Below are 20,616 nucleotides of genomic sequence, written 5' to 3' on the forward strand. Positions count from 1 at the left end.
TAGCCTACAATACGTGCTGAAAATCACACCACACACTTCCGCAAATCGCAAAGTAGAAGTCATGAAAAGACCGGTCCAGAAAACTAAAACCAATTTGATACGAGTAGTTTGTGTTCTTCTAGATCGTTTTGATACTATAAGTTACTTGACCTTATGCATGTACTCGTACTTGATGATTTCAGAAGAAAGACCGTAACTACACCGTCACTATGTGCACAGACATGATAACAGAATAGTAACTACTTCTAGACCAATGTCGGATACTACATTTTATCTAGTAAACTAACATGCTTTTTAAACTATTTTAAACCAAGAAAATAACAAGACAATGATATATAACTCGTTTATCCCCATTAAACGTTTGCGCTCTATTTTTAAATTAGTTTTGGAACCTATTCAAACCTGTATTTAGTTGAACCAGCTATCGAAAATAAGACATGTGTCTGGCATCCATTGTAGACTGCCTGTTTATGCATCATTAGAAATCGACATTGTACTTTGTTATTTCTTCGACATAAATTGTACCTACAATGTGAAACGATGATTCAGCACATCGTTTCATCCTTTATATTCACAATGTATTTGAACCACAGACTATCTATTACTTTCCCTCACTGCACATGAGCACACGTCTTGTTAATTAGCAGTGAGATTTCAGTTTGCTTTCATCTGCTTCATTTGTCATAACAACACTCTTAGTTGCAAACATCTCGTTTCACAACACAGGTGACTGCTGATGGATGGCATACTCATGCCTCAGGTTTTCCTCCAACACATGCTCATTTGATACCAATTATTCAGTGTCGCCATGAACGGTTTCTAGAGGCCCGATATAAGGCATCGGCTAACGAAGAGCAGTGATAAATCCTATAAATTCTGCATTCATAATATGCTAATTCAAGTTCTAATTCATAACGATTGGTTCCGGTATTACATAACTATAAGGCCACTTTCGACAGTATAATACATTTTAAGATGCCTCGTCATACAATGGTCAGTGCTATACGCTCGTACTATTATGCTATATGTCACGTGGTCTAATGGTCAGTGCTATACGCTCGTACTATTATGTTATATGTCACGTGGTCTAATCGTCAGTGCTATACGCTCGTACTATTATGTTATATGTCACGTGGTCTAATGGTCAGTGCTATACGCTCGTACTATTATGTTATATGTCACGTGGTCTAATCGTGTTGTCAATAGTTTCCCATTTACGTTCTGCAATGCTTGTTTAATCCCCCGCCTCCCTTTGGCATCAACTCCTAACACCTTCTTTAAAATGTTTATCAATTACACAACCAGGAAGTTGATCTCTCGCCTCCTAGCTTCATAGAGGTCTTAAGGGAAATATTAAAAATGTGTTTTATAAAGTTTTAATATCTGAGGAATCCTCCATTGTACAATTCATTTGGAGTGGTGATTCAAATGTCTCTTACTATTTCTGCACTAAAAAGAACATTTTTGTCCGTCAAGTAGGCCTGTTTATAAACATCTACAAATTCCTTATCGGTATATATACTTTCTCTTGTTCATCTGCATCGCGTAGACGAACAATTATTAAATCAGGCATCCAAGGTTATATGAGTTTAAAAAGAGTAAGGACTCTATACTTAATATTATTTCTTTTTCATTGCATATCATCATTGACACAATGTTAAACAAACACAGTGACATCTTTATCGTATAATAAGAAAACATGTCGGCGTGCATGTTGTGGGCGGATTATGAATTATATAAAGAACTGCCGTAGGACACTGTCAGTGTGTCTGTCCTATTATTTAATTCTTCAATATATAAAATCAAAGGCAACGCTAATATCCTCTGCGTGAGAATGTTCATTACAGTATTAGGTGCACGTTTTTTTATCACGTGTGGTTTGTGTGTTTCCGTCACTGGACTGCCTGCAATATAGGCACTTTTAGGGAATGTCATTAAAGTCAAGTGTAAATTGCAAGTGTGCACAAGAAAATCAGCATAACCCTGAATTGTTACGTCATTCAATCGGAGAATCCCTATGTCGTTATTGCTGACAACTGCAGACAATACAAGTGATTTTATTTGCAACCCAGTTCGCTGTCGGGTTCATACCTGCATTAATTCTGGTTTGACTAAATTAAGTTTTACAGATGAAAAAAAAACTATAATTAAACAAGCATGAACTGGACGTGATATAGCACCCCTGTTCCCAGTGTGTGTACATACCACGTGATACATTACGCCATAATATGCTCCGTCGGAAGGCAACTTTTGCTTAAAATGAAGACTTAAATCAAACCTAACTTTTCTTTTACTACACCATTTTGAATAAAACAAAGGGCAGTCTACGCCGCTTAAAGAGCCCCACCTTCGTTTTATTACCGAAGTTTGATAACGTGATTAGTTTCATCAAACACTTCGACAAACCTGTTTCCAAAATAATGTTTTGACAGTGCTCCGTCAGACGGCCATATTGTGAAACGGTTTGTCGAAGTGTTTTAAGAAACTAAAATTTCAATAAAACTCTGGTAAAAGACCGAAGGCGTAGCTCCGTCAGCGGCGTAGACTGCGCTTTGTTTCATTTAAAATGGTGAAGTAATAATTATGTGTTTAAAGTCTTTTTTCGAAGCAAAATATTGACTTCCGACATAGCATTTATGACGCAATTTTTCACGTGGTATTCACACACTGGTTCCTTTGACATGTTTAAATACAGCTAAGACAAACCTTAAATTAGCTGAAACTTTTTTCTTTGTAAGTAACAAAAACCCGTCATCCATCGGAAAAAAATGCCGAAGAGCTTCTGACAAATCCGTCTTCTAGAATGTAGGAACTAATTAAATATTCATTCAAGAAACACATCATCCTAATTGTATGCATGTGGTAGGCTGCCTGTTTTACGCATCATTTAGGATAGTCAGGTTTTACCCAGAGTATGAAAACCATTATTCAGAAGTCTTGTTTTGTTGATTCTCACTGTAAGAGTTTTTACCTCGGGTATGATAAAAGACTGATACAAGGTCGCGACAAGAATTGATAGTGACTGGATAGCAGGCAAAGTAGTTACTGCGTTGTCATATGTACCCGTCAAAGTAGTTACTGCGTTGTCATATGTACCCGTCAAACGCATATTGTCGCTACCTCAATAACGCCCGATTTCGGGAAAATCACATCTTGAACTCGACGATACCAGAAACTTGCGTAACGACGCCATATCATGCAAGGTTAGGTGCCAAAGGAAAACTTATTCAAGTAATGTTTTTCTTTTCCATTCCTATTTTCCCTTTTACAATAACTTGCTTTTTCGCCTGCATCAGCAATGAAGCAATCACATATTTCGATCAGCAATGAAGCAATCACATATTTCGATCAGCAATGAAGCAATCAGATATTTCGGGTACTAATGAAATACTAAAAACAAGTATTAAAGCCGATGACAGAAAAACAAACGCTTTTCGAACTTTCTTTCAAATCACAAATACGAGTTTTCGGTCCGACGACACATTAATTTTACGACATGCAGTGTTCGTTGAAACCTACCAAAACAATGTTTGTCATAACTAACAAGCATCTACCGGAAGTATTCCCTCCCATTTAAATCCTGAAATACTTGATTTATATCTTATCTTATCAAACCTCTTTTTTCTCGTAACGTTATAATATTTGTCTTCTGTGTAAACCGGAAATTGGTTATTGATGCTGATACCTCGCTTCCGCGGCGATAGAGATGGGTTTTTAAACTTTTCGGAAACATTTCAGAACATGTGAATAATAATGTACAAACCATTTCACTAAACAATATGTACAAAATCGAAATATACTTTAGAACTTTGACGGTGTGATGATTCAATCTCTATACGCATACCCCAGTATAAATCTTCATTATAAATCTTCAGTCTACAAATACACTTGGTATTCTTTTATTGTGCATGGAGTAGGCGAACAATTATATAATCAGTCACTCAGCGTACATGGTACCCGGAACTACACAGTATACATTATGTTATAATGCATATCGTCTAACATATACATTGACTACCAAAGAGCAACTGCCGGCGTATGTATCTGGCCAGGAAGAAAACTATTAAGTTGGGAGTGAATCATACAGTTTTAAGGACTGACCTCAGGACTAGCACTGTCATCAAAATATAAAGGCATGTTGATGCTTTTTAATAATATGATTACTTGTTATTTAAAAACGCTTCTCCAAAATCAAGTGTCATCTGCTATGAGAAACACATCACTAAGATGATACCTTAATGATACCCAATTCCTGGCTGTACTTCTCCCAGTACACGCCCCATCAGCCATTGAACCCAAAACATAGGCCACTGAAGGAAACACACGTCATCAGAATTGTATGCATGGATCTTGAAGACTGCCTGTTTTACGTGCTGTTTGGGATATATCATTTTACTTAGAATATGAAACCATGATTCATTATTCTTATGCCGTTGAATCATGTACTGGCTATCATATTTCTTCGCTAGAATATGATACAATACTGAAATAAACAAGAACGTTATCCGGGAGGTAGAAATAAATGCCTAGTTAACACAGTATCGTTTACAATTTTACGTCTTGATACTGTTGATACAATGATAATCAACCAACATATTTGTCTCTGTACTGTTATTTTGACGATCACATTTTCCCTTTATTCTTATGTTATCTTCTTCATTTGTCAAAGCAACCATCTTTATTCCAAACATCTTGTTTTATCGCTTTCCAAGCACAGATGACTGCTGATGGATGCCATACTATCATTACATCCTGCCAACAGTTTTTTTCTGGCATTGTTGTTATGTTTAATTTGTGCCATAGTGCCATAGTGCCTAGGTGCAACGCATGGATGGAGTCAGACTGAAGCCTGCACATGATTCCAATGCGTAGTAACCTCTGTTTTGCGACTCACACCAGCACAGTTAACGTTTCACTTATCTGACGTAATTGCAACTGCTGGTCAAGGGAATATGTACATTCTAAAATATATATCCATGTCCTACTTCAATCCTACGAGGTTTTCCGTCTGCTTTCAAGCTGCTAATCATTTTTGGTCTTTTTGAGTTTTAGACTAATCTCTCTGTTTCATTATTTTGTTTTCCGAGATCTATTTGTATAAATCAGAGTAAAAATATGCATATAGCTGGAACTTGGTTCCGGCAGCGAACACTTTGGAGATCAACTTGGATCTACGGGTCCGTAGTAACTATTATTGAACGTTCGAATGACTGTACATCTCACACATTTGCACGAATCTTTGTTTATGTGCACTTTTAATTAAATTGATTTGAGAAGCAATAAGTTAAATACGTATTTCATTCTGACACATACATAACACACACGGTACCGTGCTGAGCTCATTATCTGACTGAAAGAGTTATTAGTATCACATGGTATCAGGATTCTATAGAGCAATATAAAAACATTTATCTGCTACCTTTATATTGCATATCATACTTGACACAAGGTAAACAAACACCGTGACATCTTTATCATAGCACTGTCCCCTACTGACAGTTAACTGTCTCGATATGTTTGAACAAAGCCGTATAACATAATGGAATGCGTTGGAAGTTTTTAAATGCATCATTTTAGATTCATAAAAGAGTAGTTATAATGGGTGCAATACTTTTCAAAGTTTTTGTCATCGTGACAGACAAAATAATAAAGATGAGTCCAAAGTATCACCGAAATTGCCAAGTTATTGGCAAGCTAGGGTGGCCATAGAAGTACAGCAAAATCGCAGACAATTCACATTAAAATACTTTAACATTTTGTTGACTTGTGTTTGCTCGTAAGTAAAATGTGTTATAACAGACAAATGTCAACTGCAAGAGACAAATAAAATACATAAAAAATATGACATTCGATATTAATATCCTGACATGTGCACCACAAATGCATGCAAGTTCCTATGACGTGACTTGTTAGTTTATGAGAAAAGTCAGTAGTGGTTTTCTCCATGGTATATACATTCAAACACACTGACACGATGTGAACTATAGAGGTAATGTTTGGTCACTTTTTAAGAAAATCGTACTGAGAATCTGACAATAGTTTTCTTCCAAATGAATTCTAATTATAGCAAACAAAAACTGCGGTTGTCACCATCTTGGAACGTTTTATAGGTTTTAAACAACGTTTTGTCATGACACATAATGCAGACACGTGGATCCCGATAATACACGTGATTCATATATAAGGCTAAATCGCCCACACCTGTAAATATTTCAATATAATATAGTTGTTATTTTTCAAAAATGGCAAACGTTATCCCCTCCCCTCCAATTTTCTTTGTTTTATCAATTACTTATTTTTGTTATCTTATCAATTTGTCATAACAATTTCTCAAAATTCAAATTACCTCTGTGATTATCGATAACATCAGTCGCCCAAGCGACGTGAGAGGTGCTTAGCTTTCCTAAACCTGTCAAGATCTCTTTAAAACAAAGAAATGTTTTTGAAATATCCGAGAATCTGTAGATAAGCTACCTTACCTATATTATTAAGACGATAATAATTATGCTGTTCTTTCTCTAAACTGATACATGTGTAACTTATATCTTTTGAAAAACATAATATAGACGTCTTGTCATGAAAGTACAACTTGTGCTTGAAACGAAGAGCAGTAGCAAGCACGGGTGCAGTAGTTTTTCTTTAATTGCATATTCATATTTGATCCTTGCTGAAAATGCAAGCGAAGCGTATATAGTCTATGAAATGCATACTTTATTACTAGTTTTGGGGGACTGACAAGGTATCATTTTGCCTTGTACTTCTTTCACGTGCTCTTCGATAATAAATTGCCACCTAATTATACCTATCTTTAAAATCCACTAATTAATTTTCCTATATACTCACTAGTGAATCGACCGATTTGCACGCGAAATAGCCCTGATATCTAGTGTTTAAAGATCCCCAAACCATTTATGGGAGGAAATTTCCACTCGAGTTCTAAATAAAAAACAAACAAAAAAATAAATTGATTGAACCTAACCGCTTTGTATCAGATAAAGTGACGCAATCCGGCGTAGGAGTACAAACAATGCGGTGAAAATGTAAACACAACTAAGCTAGATCAAGTAGATTCTGCATGTTTTGCAAGTTTCACGAACCATTTAGCTTGAACACCTACACAGTGGCATGTGTTGAAAAGGGAAATGCAACAAACAATATATGGAGCTAAAGTGATCGAATGGTATCTTTCACTATACTAATGGTAACTATAATATTATATACATTTTCAAAGAGAACAAAACTCAAGGAGAACTCAAAACATGGAAACTAATCACTCATACATTTGACGTTTAATTGTACACCATGGTGGGTGTGTATCCAAGACAGTATCTTAGTTCGACAAAAATTCTGCCCTTTGAAAAAAGGTCAATTGTTATCATTTATATGCTAACCAATTTCCTTCAAAACAGCCAAAGAAAAAAAAAACGAGCAATCAAATCAAATTCCATACATGAATCACATCTTGATTGCATGCATCGTGTAGATCGCCTGTTGTAAGCATCATGTGGGACAGGCATCGTTTTTTATTTCTCCAAAATTCTTAATATTTTATCTTTTATGTGAAACATTAACTCCGGATTTATCTGTTGTTGAATCATAAACTGCCTGTGAGATTTCCAAGCAGATTTCAGATAAAAACAATGAAATTATCAGAGAGCTTTTCGTGTATCTTGAGATGGATATAAACGTCTTGTTAACCCCATACCGTTCACAGTATGATCTCTTTTTTAACGCCTTTCATTCTTTGTCTAATTTAATTCTTCTGCAGAACAACAACCCAAAATTGAAGGAAATAAATAGAAGGATAACAACCCATTCATTGAAATAAAAAGACGCCTACCTACGAATAAACTCAATAAAGTCATTAATCCCAGTGGGATATCACCGAATCTTCCTTCCCCCCTTGTAAAATTATACTAAAACAATCATTGTATCTATATTTCTCTATTGAATCCAGCTTCTGTTGAAACAGTGATTCTATTGTTTCATTACAAACTGTAACTGTCACTCCAGCTTTGCATCCAATAAAAGTTATCTTGGAGCAAACTAGTGTTATCAGGGACTGCTGTTCTTGTTATTCCAACGACGTGTTTTATTGTAAATACCATTTTCCGGAACTGTGCAGGCCATATAATTGCCTACATGGTGCATACAAAGAGGTCACATAAAAAACATATTAAGTTTGCATGAGGTAACTGTAACATATGTTAAGTACTTAAACGATGACATTTTATGTAGAATCCTAAATTTGATATATGTATGTACATAATTATATATTATATACCTTTCCTCATCTGTTGATCGTTATTATAACGATCATGTTTTCAATAGGTATTTTCTTTATTACTTCCTTTGTCAAATTTTGTACGTCTCGTTTTATCTCTTTTACAACAAAGATGACTGATGACAGATGCCAAACCACCGACACAGGTTGTAGTGCCTGCCAACTGTTTGTCCTTTCCCTTCCGACACATTCTTCAGTGTAGACAAAGACGTATTCGTCGCCATGAACCAAATTCTTAGCTAACAGGTTCAATTGAACGACAGTAAATGAAGTCGGAGCAGGGAAAGAAACAGCAACAGTGCAACCCCATGTAGCTGTTCTGCTGTGAACTACTAAACATTTGGATGAAACGAGAATCACCAGACTTGTCTACAGAAGAACTAACGTATAAACAACCACATGTAATACGCATGCAGACGGACAGAACGAGCTACAAAAAATATGCAAAGACAAATTAATGAACGGTATATAAAACAATTAAGTAGCTTTTTGTAGCTCGGTGTGTCCGTTTGCATGCGTATTTATTTTTGATACGGCAGTTCTTCTGTTCAAAACAGATGAGAGTAAAATGCTTATTGAATTTTTTATTTTAATCTCAACACATTATTGTTCATTTTGTTGTAGTGAATAAGAATGCAAACATAGATGGGCACGTGGCAGGGAGATGAGTGTACGATATGCAGCAGTTAGAACAATCAACCAACATGTTCCATTCAGATTATGGTCGGAATCTGGACTTTATCTGGATAGAAATCATAATAGCTCTAATTGTCTTTCTCATTTCTCTGACTTATCAACGATAATAAACTTATCATGGCATGATATTGTAGAGAAATGTCTTGTTAATTAAGATAGTGTATGCATTGTGTGGAACTATCTTCTGTGACTCGTTTCATTACTGCCTCTGAAGATTCAAGCAGTAAAGTATGTTCAAATAATGCATGTATCATAAACAGAAAATTCAACTTTTTGAAGAAGTATTTTCTGCTTTTCTCGTTCTGTTATCAATGCAGGCCATACTTGGAGCAGACCACTACTCTCCACACCTGTTGTTCTATATTGGTCAACAGAACTGATAAATCCTAGTTTTAATTACCAACAAACGCTGCTGTAATTGCCACTTCAGCTTTGTGTCCAGTTATGTTATCTTGGCGCTGACTGTTGTTATCAATAATTGACTGTCTTCTTATCTCGAATGGGAATGTTAACACCGTCAATTAAACTTTAGGACTGACGCATACGTCAGTATTGTTTTAAATGCATCTACTTAAATGCAACTCGAATTCTATATCAGTTGACTATGACTAGTACATATCATACGGCACGTATCTGTGCGTCCCCACCTTGACATTAAATCCAAATATCTCACATTTCATTATGTTTGCTTTGATGTCAATAAATGTATGATTTGCACAGGTGCATATATCAATCACTACAATGCTTGGGTGAGTAAAGAAATTTCGCCTTCGCTGTAGTGTTCACTATGTTTGTTCTTATTCTCAGAGAAACGCCATCTCAGCTCTGACATTCTATATTACTGAATGAAAATACTCTTTTACACGATTACTGGTTTGATATTAAATTTTAAAGATATTTAGTTCGTTTAGTTCTGTTTTGACGTTTGTATCTATTTATTTCTTACGTCATTTTTGATAATTTCTATTGCCCTTCACTTTAAACTGTTTGTATTATTTATGTAATTACGCTTAGTCCATAATGTTATATCACATTATGTTGTATATATTTAACATGCTTTAGCTATGGTAACTTACAGACCTTTCAAGCCGGGTGCAAATGTCAGTAAAACTTTTGTATTAATTCTGTTTGAGTCGAACATGTCACTTCAATGAACAAGTTTTACCTTTACTTACTCTTACATACTTGCTTACTAACTTGCGTACTTTCTTGCTTGCATGATGTGTTCTTTTTTGGCTTTCTAACTAGCATGCTTGCTTGCTGGCTTTCTTACTAACTGACTAACTGGCGTACCTATATTGCGACATTCGATGTGTATGCATTCACAACATGACATTCGCAACGATTTAAAATTTCAAGAGCATTTTAAATACACAAATATAAAGTAACCGTATGCCATTATCTATGTCGATGAAAAACGTTTGCATAATTCCCTGTATCTATTTTCATACAATACAGGATTTTGTATGATCCGTCATGTTTTTAATGCTACAACAAAATATTAAACATAAAATAATGCGACACTAGACTGACTATTAACAAGTTTTCAGTGTAACCATTTTGGCAATAAATATGCAATGAACTGATGTGAGTTGCTCGATGTACCTCTGTAATTTTGTAATGATTTAATAAATCTGAAATAAACGATGGTGAATAATGTTTGTCATGGCTATCTTAGCATATAATGAGTTTAAGCGAGTAAACGGGGAAATCAGAATAGGTATGTTTGATTTAATGTCGCATATACATGAAGTCATGAACCAGGTGTTTTATTGAGAAATTCGTTGATGAGAAAGTGCGTTTAATGGTTTGAGCCTTCGTCTGCCTTGCATGCAACGGGGCCTTTGTGTAAAACTGAAATAAACGACTTCTTTTCAACACATATAAAAATTGATACTTATAACAAAGATGTTTGCGAAATGAACAAAGTCAACTTCCACATATCAGTCATACCAAACTGTGGACACCATAATTACCCTGGATGCCTTGCCAACGAACCTGCTGACTTTGTTTACTTACTGATCACTAAAACAGTTATTAGTGACACCGTTGATTTCAAAAGTAATAATGCATATTCGATTATATTTTATGAGTTTATGTGCGTGTTTCTGAATAATTAGTACTGGATAACCTATAAGTTCTATCGAACACCTGATTTAATTTTGTTTCTCTCTCTATAAATTATCAACAAAGAGACCACGCGTGCGAACCAGGTTAACCGCACATTCAGTGGCTCGTTGGTGCTTTTCATATCCACATGGTAAATAACTATAGGTATAGATGCATCCCGAATGAAGTCTGTATCGACCTTGTTTGAACTTCTTTGTTTTGTCTTAGATCATCTTTATTTTGGGTATTCAGTTAATGCGACTTTCTTTCTGTGGCAAAGACAGCTGGTGCGAAATGATGTACCACGACCTCTAACAAAGACATCTGGTGCGAAATAGTGTAGTCATCATACACCTTCTGTGCGAGTAAGGCTGAAATGTTTGAGGGTGCCAATGTTCTTCAATATAGAAGTTCTTCAATGTGAAGTCAGACTTGAGGCCTTCATAAAAATGAGCCCGGGTCTTCTGGAACGCTTAATGTATTGTTATTTTTGTAAACTCTCACAACAACATATCGAGTTTTAACCTCGGTAATTAGCTTGGAAATGAGTATGCCCCGACTTAATGAAATATAAACATGGACTCAGTTAGCTTTAAAGGAATTCATTGTTGTGTTCAAACACGAGTCGAGTGCCATATTTAGAAGGCAATTAATGCCTTTATACCCTGTCTAAGAAGAGTTGGTTCGGTGGATGACCACAAACCAGTTAGTATAATTTATTACAATCCTATCATATCATACTTTATATCCTCCATTTCAAGATGCTTGCTTTACACACAACATCCGTATCTTACTATAAATTACAATCTCCGTATCTTATTATACACCACAACCTCCGCAACTTACTTTACACCACAACCTCCGTATCTCTATCAATTAAAACCTCCGTATCGTATTATACATCACAACCTCCGCAACTTACTTTACACAACAACCTCCGTATCTTACTATAAATTGCTGACTTCTTTGCTGATGTTTGTATCAACTTTTTGAAAGATTTATGATAAAGACTGACGCCAGATATTGCAGGTATATTAAAAACATTTTGATTTTATACATTTCTATAAGTAAGTCGAGCACTCATTATTTTCTATAAACATTAAAAGAACGGTTGAGTAAATATCAATGAAAATATCTCATTTTATCGACGGTAATTAATTCAGAAATAGGTGCACATTAGCTAAATAGTTTGCATATCACATTATACAACTATCAATCCACTCTTTGTCCCAATGCTGGTCTTGACTTAACATGCTCTGGGCTGCCTGGCAGTCAACTTCATACCTTCAACAGGGGGTTTCGTTTGCTTTGATAACAAGATAAAGATTTTGCGAAAATTTATAACATTAAAACAACTCGTCAGACACTGCTGTTAAAGGTTTTGCAATATTATGAATGTTACGCCTTTGCACATACGTTAACCGATTCTTGTCCATATCTGATTCAACCCAACTAGGGCTAAAATAAATACTTAAACCAAATTGTAGATTGCTTTGCAATTATCCTTTAAGTAAGTGCTTCATAAATTATGAACAAACTTAATAAATATGTATTTCGGCTTATCAAACAATTGGCGCTTACAGAATTCGAAAAGATATGTTCTTTGAACTTGATTGATGCGTGTTCTTTGTATTTTGCCTCAAAATACTGCTTTATGCACGTTTTCCACATATATTAATACAGGCTGTAGATGCACGTTTACCACATATATTAGCACCCCATAAACACTACAGACTGTAGATGCACGTTTACCACATATATAAACACCCCCATAAACACTACAGGCTGTAGATGCACGTTCACCACATATATAAACACCCCCATAAACACTACAGACTGTAGATGCACCTTTACCACATATATAAACACCCCCATTAACACTACAGTCTGTAGATGCACGTTTACCACATATATTAGCACCACATAAACACTACAGGCTGTAGATGCACGTTTACCACATATATAAACACCCCCATAAACACTACAGGTTGTAGATGCACGTTTACCACATATATAAACACCCCCATAAACACTACAGGTTGTAGATGCACGTTTACCACATATATTAGCACCACATAAACACTACAGGCTGTAGATGCACGTTTACCACATATATAAACACCCCCATAAACACTACAGGCTGTAGATGCACGTTTACCACATATATAAACACCCCCATAAACACTACAGGCTGTAGATGCACGTTTACCACATATATACACACCCCCATAAACACTACAGGCTGTAGATGCACGTTCACCACATATATTAGCACCACATAAACACTACAGGCTGTAGATGCACGTTTACCACATATATAAACACCCCCATAAACACTACAGGCTGTAGATGCACGTTTACCACATATATTAGCACCACATAAACACTACAGGCTGTAGATGCACGTTTACCACATATATTAGCACCACATAAACACTACAGGTTGTAGATGCACGTTTACCACATATATTAGCACCACATAAACACTACAGGCTGTAGATGCACGTTTACCACATATATAAACACCCCCATAAACACTACAGGCTGTAGATGCACGTTTACCACATATATAAACACCCCCATAAACACTACAGGCTGTAGATGCACCTTTACCACATATATAAACACCCCCATAAACACTACAGGCTGTAGATGCACGTTTACCACATATATAAACACCCCCATAAGCACTACAGGTTGTAGATGCACCTTTACCACATATATAAACACCCCCATAAACACTACAGGCTGTAGATGCACCTTTACCACATATATAAACACCCCCATAAACACTACAGGCTGTAGATGCACGTTTACCACATATATAAACACCCCCATAAGCACTACAGGTTGTAGATGCACCTTTACCACATATATAAACACCCCCATAAACACTACAGGCTGTAGATGCACGTTCACCACATATATTAGCACCACATAAACACTTCAGGCTGTAGATGCACGTTTACCACATATATTAACACCCCCATAAACACTACAGGCTGTAGATGCACGTTTACCACATATATTATCAGTCAATATATAATACAGACCGTAGAGGTTTCATTCCAAGTGTGTTTCTTATGTTCATCTATGGTGTATATTTCACTTCGATAGTTTCAGTACTGAATGCATATAGTTAATATGACAGTCCATTTCGCTTAAGAAGTTAGGAACTGACTAGTCAGGGTTGTTCGTATCGAACCATAAAACACATTCTAAAGGCAATCAAATTTGCATTCCAATGACATTTTTTTTCAATATCGCAACAGTAGGCATCGGTACAGTTTACAAACGGACTTTATCTTATCCAAGTTATATTTTGTGATGAACGGGAAAAAAATATGTATATATTATTTATGGTAGTAGGTCTTTATGGAAATTAAATGTTCAAATGTTATTGGGTTTATTGTTGTTTTTTCAAGAAAATATTCAAAGGGTTTGTCTTTTGCTCATGTCATCCACAGTGGCGCAGTTGTCGTCATGAAAAGATGTTGCTCATTAAATAAAGACTAGTTCCATACTGAATACGAATCTTGATGACTAACAATGACTAACAATGACTAACAATGCCATATCATCGATCAGTGGATTTGTGCTCCTTGACTTACTGACGAACGTTTTTATCTGTATTCATATCTCTTATGTTTTGTTAGTTTCTGTTTAGTATTATAAAGTCAGTTTCAAATTAATCCGCATCATGACAAATTCCTGCGTACCTCTTACAGCACTGTTATAGAAGTGTGGCGCTTTCTATCGCACTTTTTCTTTCAACTTTACTATGAACGACAAAAACAAGGAATTTAACATAGTACTGCACGTAAAATATTGATCAATATGGAATTTAACAATCAATTTTTTTGAAAAAACTGCATTCCTATTAGTTCAAAACTGATTTCAACGATTATAATTATTATACAAATGAAGTAAAAACAGAAATCAACATTTAAGCCATTTTTTATGTTAAATGAGCCAATAATTTAGTACGTTTGTGAAATTCATCTCTATAAAACATATATTATGAAGCAATGTATTATTAAATTACAAGCTTATCGGAGGTCGTGCTCACAGGTACACAGTAATTGCTATTATATGTACACTTGAGATTTCACTTTCCGCTTTGTTTGTTTTCAAGATGTAACAGTGTACTGCAAGGTTTGACTTGTATGTAGTTCAGGTAATTCTGATTTCTGCAGCTAATCGTTCAAGCCAACTGTGGTTGCACCTCATGACTGTGTTGAAATGTAGACTAATTAGAAGGTCTTTGTAAAACTGAGTAGCAAAAGCCATATAATTGATCCAATAAAATCCGGGGGGAAATGACTCATTGAAAATCAAAATGGATAAAAAACGGTATTTATTTTAAACAAAAAATATATCATCATCTGTATCAGATGAATTCATTTGTTTTCTGATGTAAACTGTTGGCACATGAAATAGTTGAGCATGTTTAATATAAACTGCTATGTCATAATATTCAACATAATGCAAGTATTGGAAAATGTTCGAGTTAATGTACGTAATCATCATCATCATTATCATCATCATCATCGTCATCGTCATCGTCATCGTCGTCGTCGTCGTCGTCGTCATCATCACCATCATCATCATCAGCGTCATCATCATCATCATCATCATCATCATCATCATCATCATCATCATCATCATCATCATCATCATCAACATCATCATCAACAGTTTGGGCCGAATTGTGGAAAAGAACAAAATCAGGCGTAACATCACATTATTGCTTAAGGGGTACTCAAGAATCCCATTTTTGTCCGACGTATGATTGAGATGATAGCATATGTTTGCTTAACTTGTTTTCGGGGTGCTTTGTTATATACCAGTAGTCGTAAAAATGATTTGTAACTGAACTTTATTGTAGAAATGAAGAGGAGGGAGGATTATCATTGGCGAGACGAGGACACGTGTATATGTAGTACATGAGTTATTACACTAAGAAAACAGGAGCACGGTGTTCCAGGATCAGATTAATACATACGTACACCAGTCTGGAATGTGATTTACGAATTTAGTCTCATCCTTACTAATAAACATTGTTGACTCCCCGCCAACCTGCAGTCTACATAACACAGCAAGTGTACTGTGATCGTTCAGAGTAATGACGGAATACCTACACTTTCTTTGTTAAGACATTTCTTTCGTTTATGCTGCGTAAAAATGGATGTAATTAACTCTTAAATGTCAATCTTCATTACGGATTCCTTAAAATAATGGCACCTGCAGAGAAAACCGAACATTTCGATGATAAAATGAATATTCTATGGGACCGTGTATGATGTAATCATAAGATTAATTACTAGGAGGACACGCTTCCAGAAATAGCGCGACGTGATTGTTACAGTTCTGGCTGATTGCTGGTCACTGTGGCTGATTGCTGGTCACTGTTTGCTGGTCACTGTGGCTGATTGCTGGTCACAGTGGCTGATTGCTGGTCACTGTGGCTGATTGATGGTGACTGTGGCTGCTTGATGGTCACTGTGGCTGATTGCTGGTCACTGTGGGTGATTGCTGGTCACTGTGGCTGATTGATGGTCACTGTGGCTGATTGCTGGTCACTGTGGCTGATTGCTGGTCACTGTGGCTGATTGATAGTCACTGTGGCTGATTGCTGGTCACTGTGGCTGATTGCTGGTCACTGTGGCTGATTGATGGTCACTGTGGGTGATTGCTGGTCACTGTGGCTGATTGATGGTCACTGTGGCTGATTGATGGTCACTGTGGCTGATTGCTGGTCATTGGTGCCAACTTAGAGACCTCTATAATCTTGACTGATGGTCGTATGCAGCATTCATCAGAGTGTCTGGCTCCGTAGTGCCAAGAAATCTTCATTCCAATTTGGCGTCTTGAAATTGTTTTATCTAGGTAATTGCTAAGTTGGTAGTTTGATTTAATGTGTAGATATGCCTTTATAACCGTGCGGATATAATTTCATGCTATAAGACAACAATTTTTGGCACTACAATAACAGCTTAAAGTCCAACCATTAAGATATTCCAAGTGGAAGTATGTGCCTCTAATTTGAAGAGAAAAGCAACCTGTTATGAATTTAAGCCACCTATAAAGATTAAAATTGGATAATAATGAAGCAATTATTGGGATAAGTGGGCTTTTTCATACTAAGTACAAGTCTGACATTCAAGGCTTCAAGCCGTTCTGTGAAGTACGAAATTCTCCAATTACACGGCATGCAAAAAGTAACACTAAAACTGCATTCCTTCGGTGTGGTATGCAGATTGTGTGCAACTTTTATGTAAATGCAAGTAAATGCATTGTCCAAGCCCGCTCTCCATAATTATGTAGTTCACAGTTAAGGTGTTCACAAATACAATTGTGATGATAATGACTCGGTAGTTGATAACTCTTTAAAGCTAACGCCACAAGTGTTGTACGAGGAGCCTGACGAATGTCCCATGTCACAATGACAGATATGCAGTTAACGATGTGTTTTTGACCTTGAGAAGTTTTTTGTTGACAGACAGTATGTTAAAGGTCCATGGGAACTTAATAATGGTGACACATTTGATGAGACCTGACTTATACGCAAGAATAAAGCATATTTTTACATGTACTCGTATAAACCGTTTTCAACAGTTTTGTAAAATCTAACTAGGAAACAAAATTTATGATGTTAAGTTCACGGAATATGCTACTTTATACGGTCTGGTTGACATTTTTGTTGAAGTATTCAATAGATTAGTTTACCATTGTATACGTAGACGACAAATGTTCGATTTCTTAAAGTCGATAAAATTGAAAAGTGCAAGCTAGTTATTAATGCATTTTATCGTGAATAAAAAAACATATCTATATATAGCGGGAGAACTTCTACAGGTTTCAAATTGCTTATTTCTTTGTGTTCAATTTGTTTTGAATATTACAAGTTATTTAATCCTAGACAGAAGTTAATTAACAGCCAGCCCCCGCACCTAAGACGCTCATTTTGCCCGACAACCGATGTACCCATGGAGCAATACAGCCCAAACATCCAGAGTTAATTAAGGCACATCCGTAATACCAAAAACCTCATAAAACATTCTACATTGAAATGACAAAGAAAGGGTGCTATAGTTGAGTTCATATTGCTTCGACTCGACCCCTAGATCAAGTAAACACCCTAGAGTAACCATGGTTATGAGCATCGTATCATTTACAGAATGGAACTCAACACACATTTCTACAGATGCACCCCTCCGAGGATCAAATAGAACACTTTTTAACATATTTAGAATACCATTGAAGCGAGTACTTACAGAATTGTGGTGGTCCGGGGAACGCGGGGGACGGTCTCCAGTTGCAGAAACATACAGCGGACCGTGGTACCGTAACACTGGCAGCGGGTGGGGCACTGGGCGCTGGTGAGCCACGTGCAGGCCGCCAACCCCACCAACACAGTGAGCACACGGCGAGCAAACATTCTGACACAAATTGTGTATCCTTTGTAAATATGTTGAGATTTGTTTATAAGCAAAAAACAGGCTTTTTCAACGTTTGTTTTATATATCCGCCTTGCTCTTCAAATGAACACCGTCAATTGTTTGTATCCACTGTACCCTTTATGCGGCAATTAACCAATTAAAAATCCATGCTGTCTATAAAAATAATTCACCTCGTCGTAAAAACTAAGTGAGTTTGTGTTATTTTGTCTGGCTCTAAAGTTTAAATAACGTATAGGCATGAACACGCTTCTGTTATTTTCTGTGTTAAAACACACGATATTTACTTTTAAAATCCAAACAGTTTCGGCTTACACTTATGATTAAATGATGACAGATTTGCAAAACCAGGTATGTTTTAAAATATTCCTTTTTGTCGATTCGTAGCTTATCCAATTTTCCCCTAAAGTTTACATTATAGTTATAGATTGTATCTTAATTGTGATAAACTCTCTTAATATTTCCACAAAGAGGGTTAAATATCACATACTTCTATTACATTTCCCCACAGCAAGATACACAATTCACTTTTTATGTACCAAATTACGAAGCAAATATTCAAAATATTAAAATTACTTCCCTCAAACACAAACAAGCCCTCCTACATAACCTCTTACTATGAATTTAAGAACCTCAATATCTCTTATCACATAGGGGGTATCTCACATTCCGATCTAACCAGCCTAGCCCTCATGAAAACATGCAAAATGCAAGCTAACTGTAATCCACAAAGTACATAGTGAACATTGAGTACGTCAAAGTCGATCAGAATACATCTTATCCGCTTGAAGACCTAAGAGCAACTCAGCTACACTCGCCAACTACCCGATGTGGAGACTAAATTATATATCCCGTCCGTCTCACTCTCACTCTGTCACTGACTGCTGTTATGATTCATGCCTGCACTTTGCTATAGTACGTACAAAACACTTCATTGCAGTCAACTTTCGTCTTATAAACGCTCCAGTCGCTGTGAAGTCTCTCATCTCGCCATAGCTTAAGGACTGCTTATTAAGGATGATTTAAGATGATCACTTCATCCGCTGTAATATTTACCACACCTGAATCATGTGAATAGAAGTCCAGAGTTTAAACACCGTTGGAAATTAGTATCGAAATACTGAAAAATCTGTCCAGTCAGTCTTAATGAAATCACTACGGCTGTGTCTACACATCGCGGGTTCAAACCCGGTCACAGAGAAAAATGAATCTTTGGACAGTCAATTCAAATGAAAACATGGGTTCACAATACCATAGATAGTCAGGATTAGACTGACAAATATGGGCAATAATTGGCTCAGATCAAACGATAGCCCATGTTTGCAAAATGGCTAAATCGCTTAAGCCCTCAGAGATATTATCCCCGCTTATGATATTCTCGTCTAATTCGAAGTCGTAAAATTTAAAGAGCATGTAAATCAAACACTGAAGCAGGACAGAGATATGTTGAAGAAGTTGATCGGGTCATCGATAAAGCACAATGTCATGATCACCTAAACGTGCTCCAAACACAAAACATCTCTATGCCATGACGTCAAACATCATTTGACATTCTAACAATTTTTAAGACAACTATGTAAATCACTACTAGATAGTTTGTAATTAAGTCTTGAATCTTTAAAATATGTCAGTTATAAGTCCATTTAAGTTTACTAATTAAAAATGAGTATTATTAATATGTTCTACATTTACATTATCGGTTTGTTTTGGAAGCAGTTAGAGAGTAAATGCCACTGGAAGGCAGATCAGCAAAACATGTACATACACATTGGTAAAAATTTCAAATATATAATTTTAAAGTTGCAACATTTTTCCTTAGAGCAAGACCCCATTGAGGAAGAATCGATCTTACGCTTTGATATATAAAGGTCAACGTTTCGCGCGGTCTAACCTTTGACATGATAACATTCAAGTCACCATTGCCTGTAATTGAAAGGGTCCAGATCGGTATATTTAACATCTATGACAAAGGAGAACACGGGGTTATTCCCACCTTAAGTGTCAAACTGTTCAAGTCAGATTTTATCAGTCACATTCAGTTGACAGCTTATTTTGACAGGGCTGTCT

The 20,616-nt window shown here is 36.2% G+C and overlaps 1 protein-coding gene across 2 annotated transcripts in view; it reads right to left on the reverse strand.

Annotated features, from left to right (window-relative positions):
- The window catches only part of LOC128213606 (peroxidasin homolog), a 32,539-nt gene extending 13,045 nt beyond the window's left edge, over positions 1-19,494 (reverse strand). The window contains exon 1 of one of the 2 annotated variants that reach the window (XM_052919507.1): positions 18,367-19,494. In XM_052919507.1, coding sequence (XP_052775467.1) covers positions 18,367-18,530 — 164 coding nt within the window. In that variant the 5' untranslated portion in view covers positions 18,531-19,494. The remainder of the gene's footprint in view (positions 1-18,366) is intronic. The other variant, XM_052919506.1, reaches the window with a different exon arrangement.
- Between the last annotated feature and the right edge of the window lie 1,122 nt (positions 19,495-20,616).

The sequence above is a fragment of the Mya arenaria genome, chromosome 13, assembly GCF_026914265.1.
Source record: "Mya arenaria isolate MELC-2E11 chromosome 13, ASM2691426v1".
Taxonomy (NCBI): Eukaryota; Metazoa; Mollusca; class Bivalvia; order Myida; family Myidae; genus Mya; species Mya arenaria.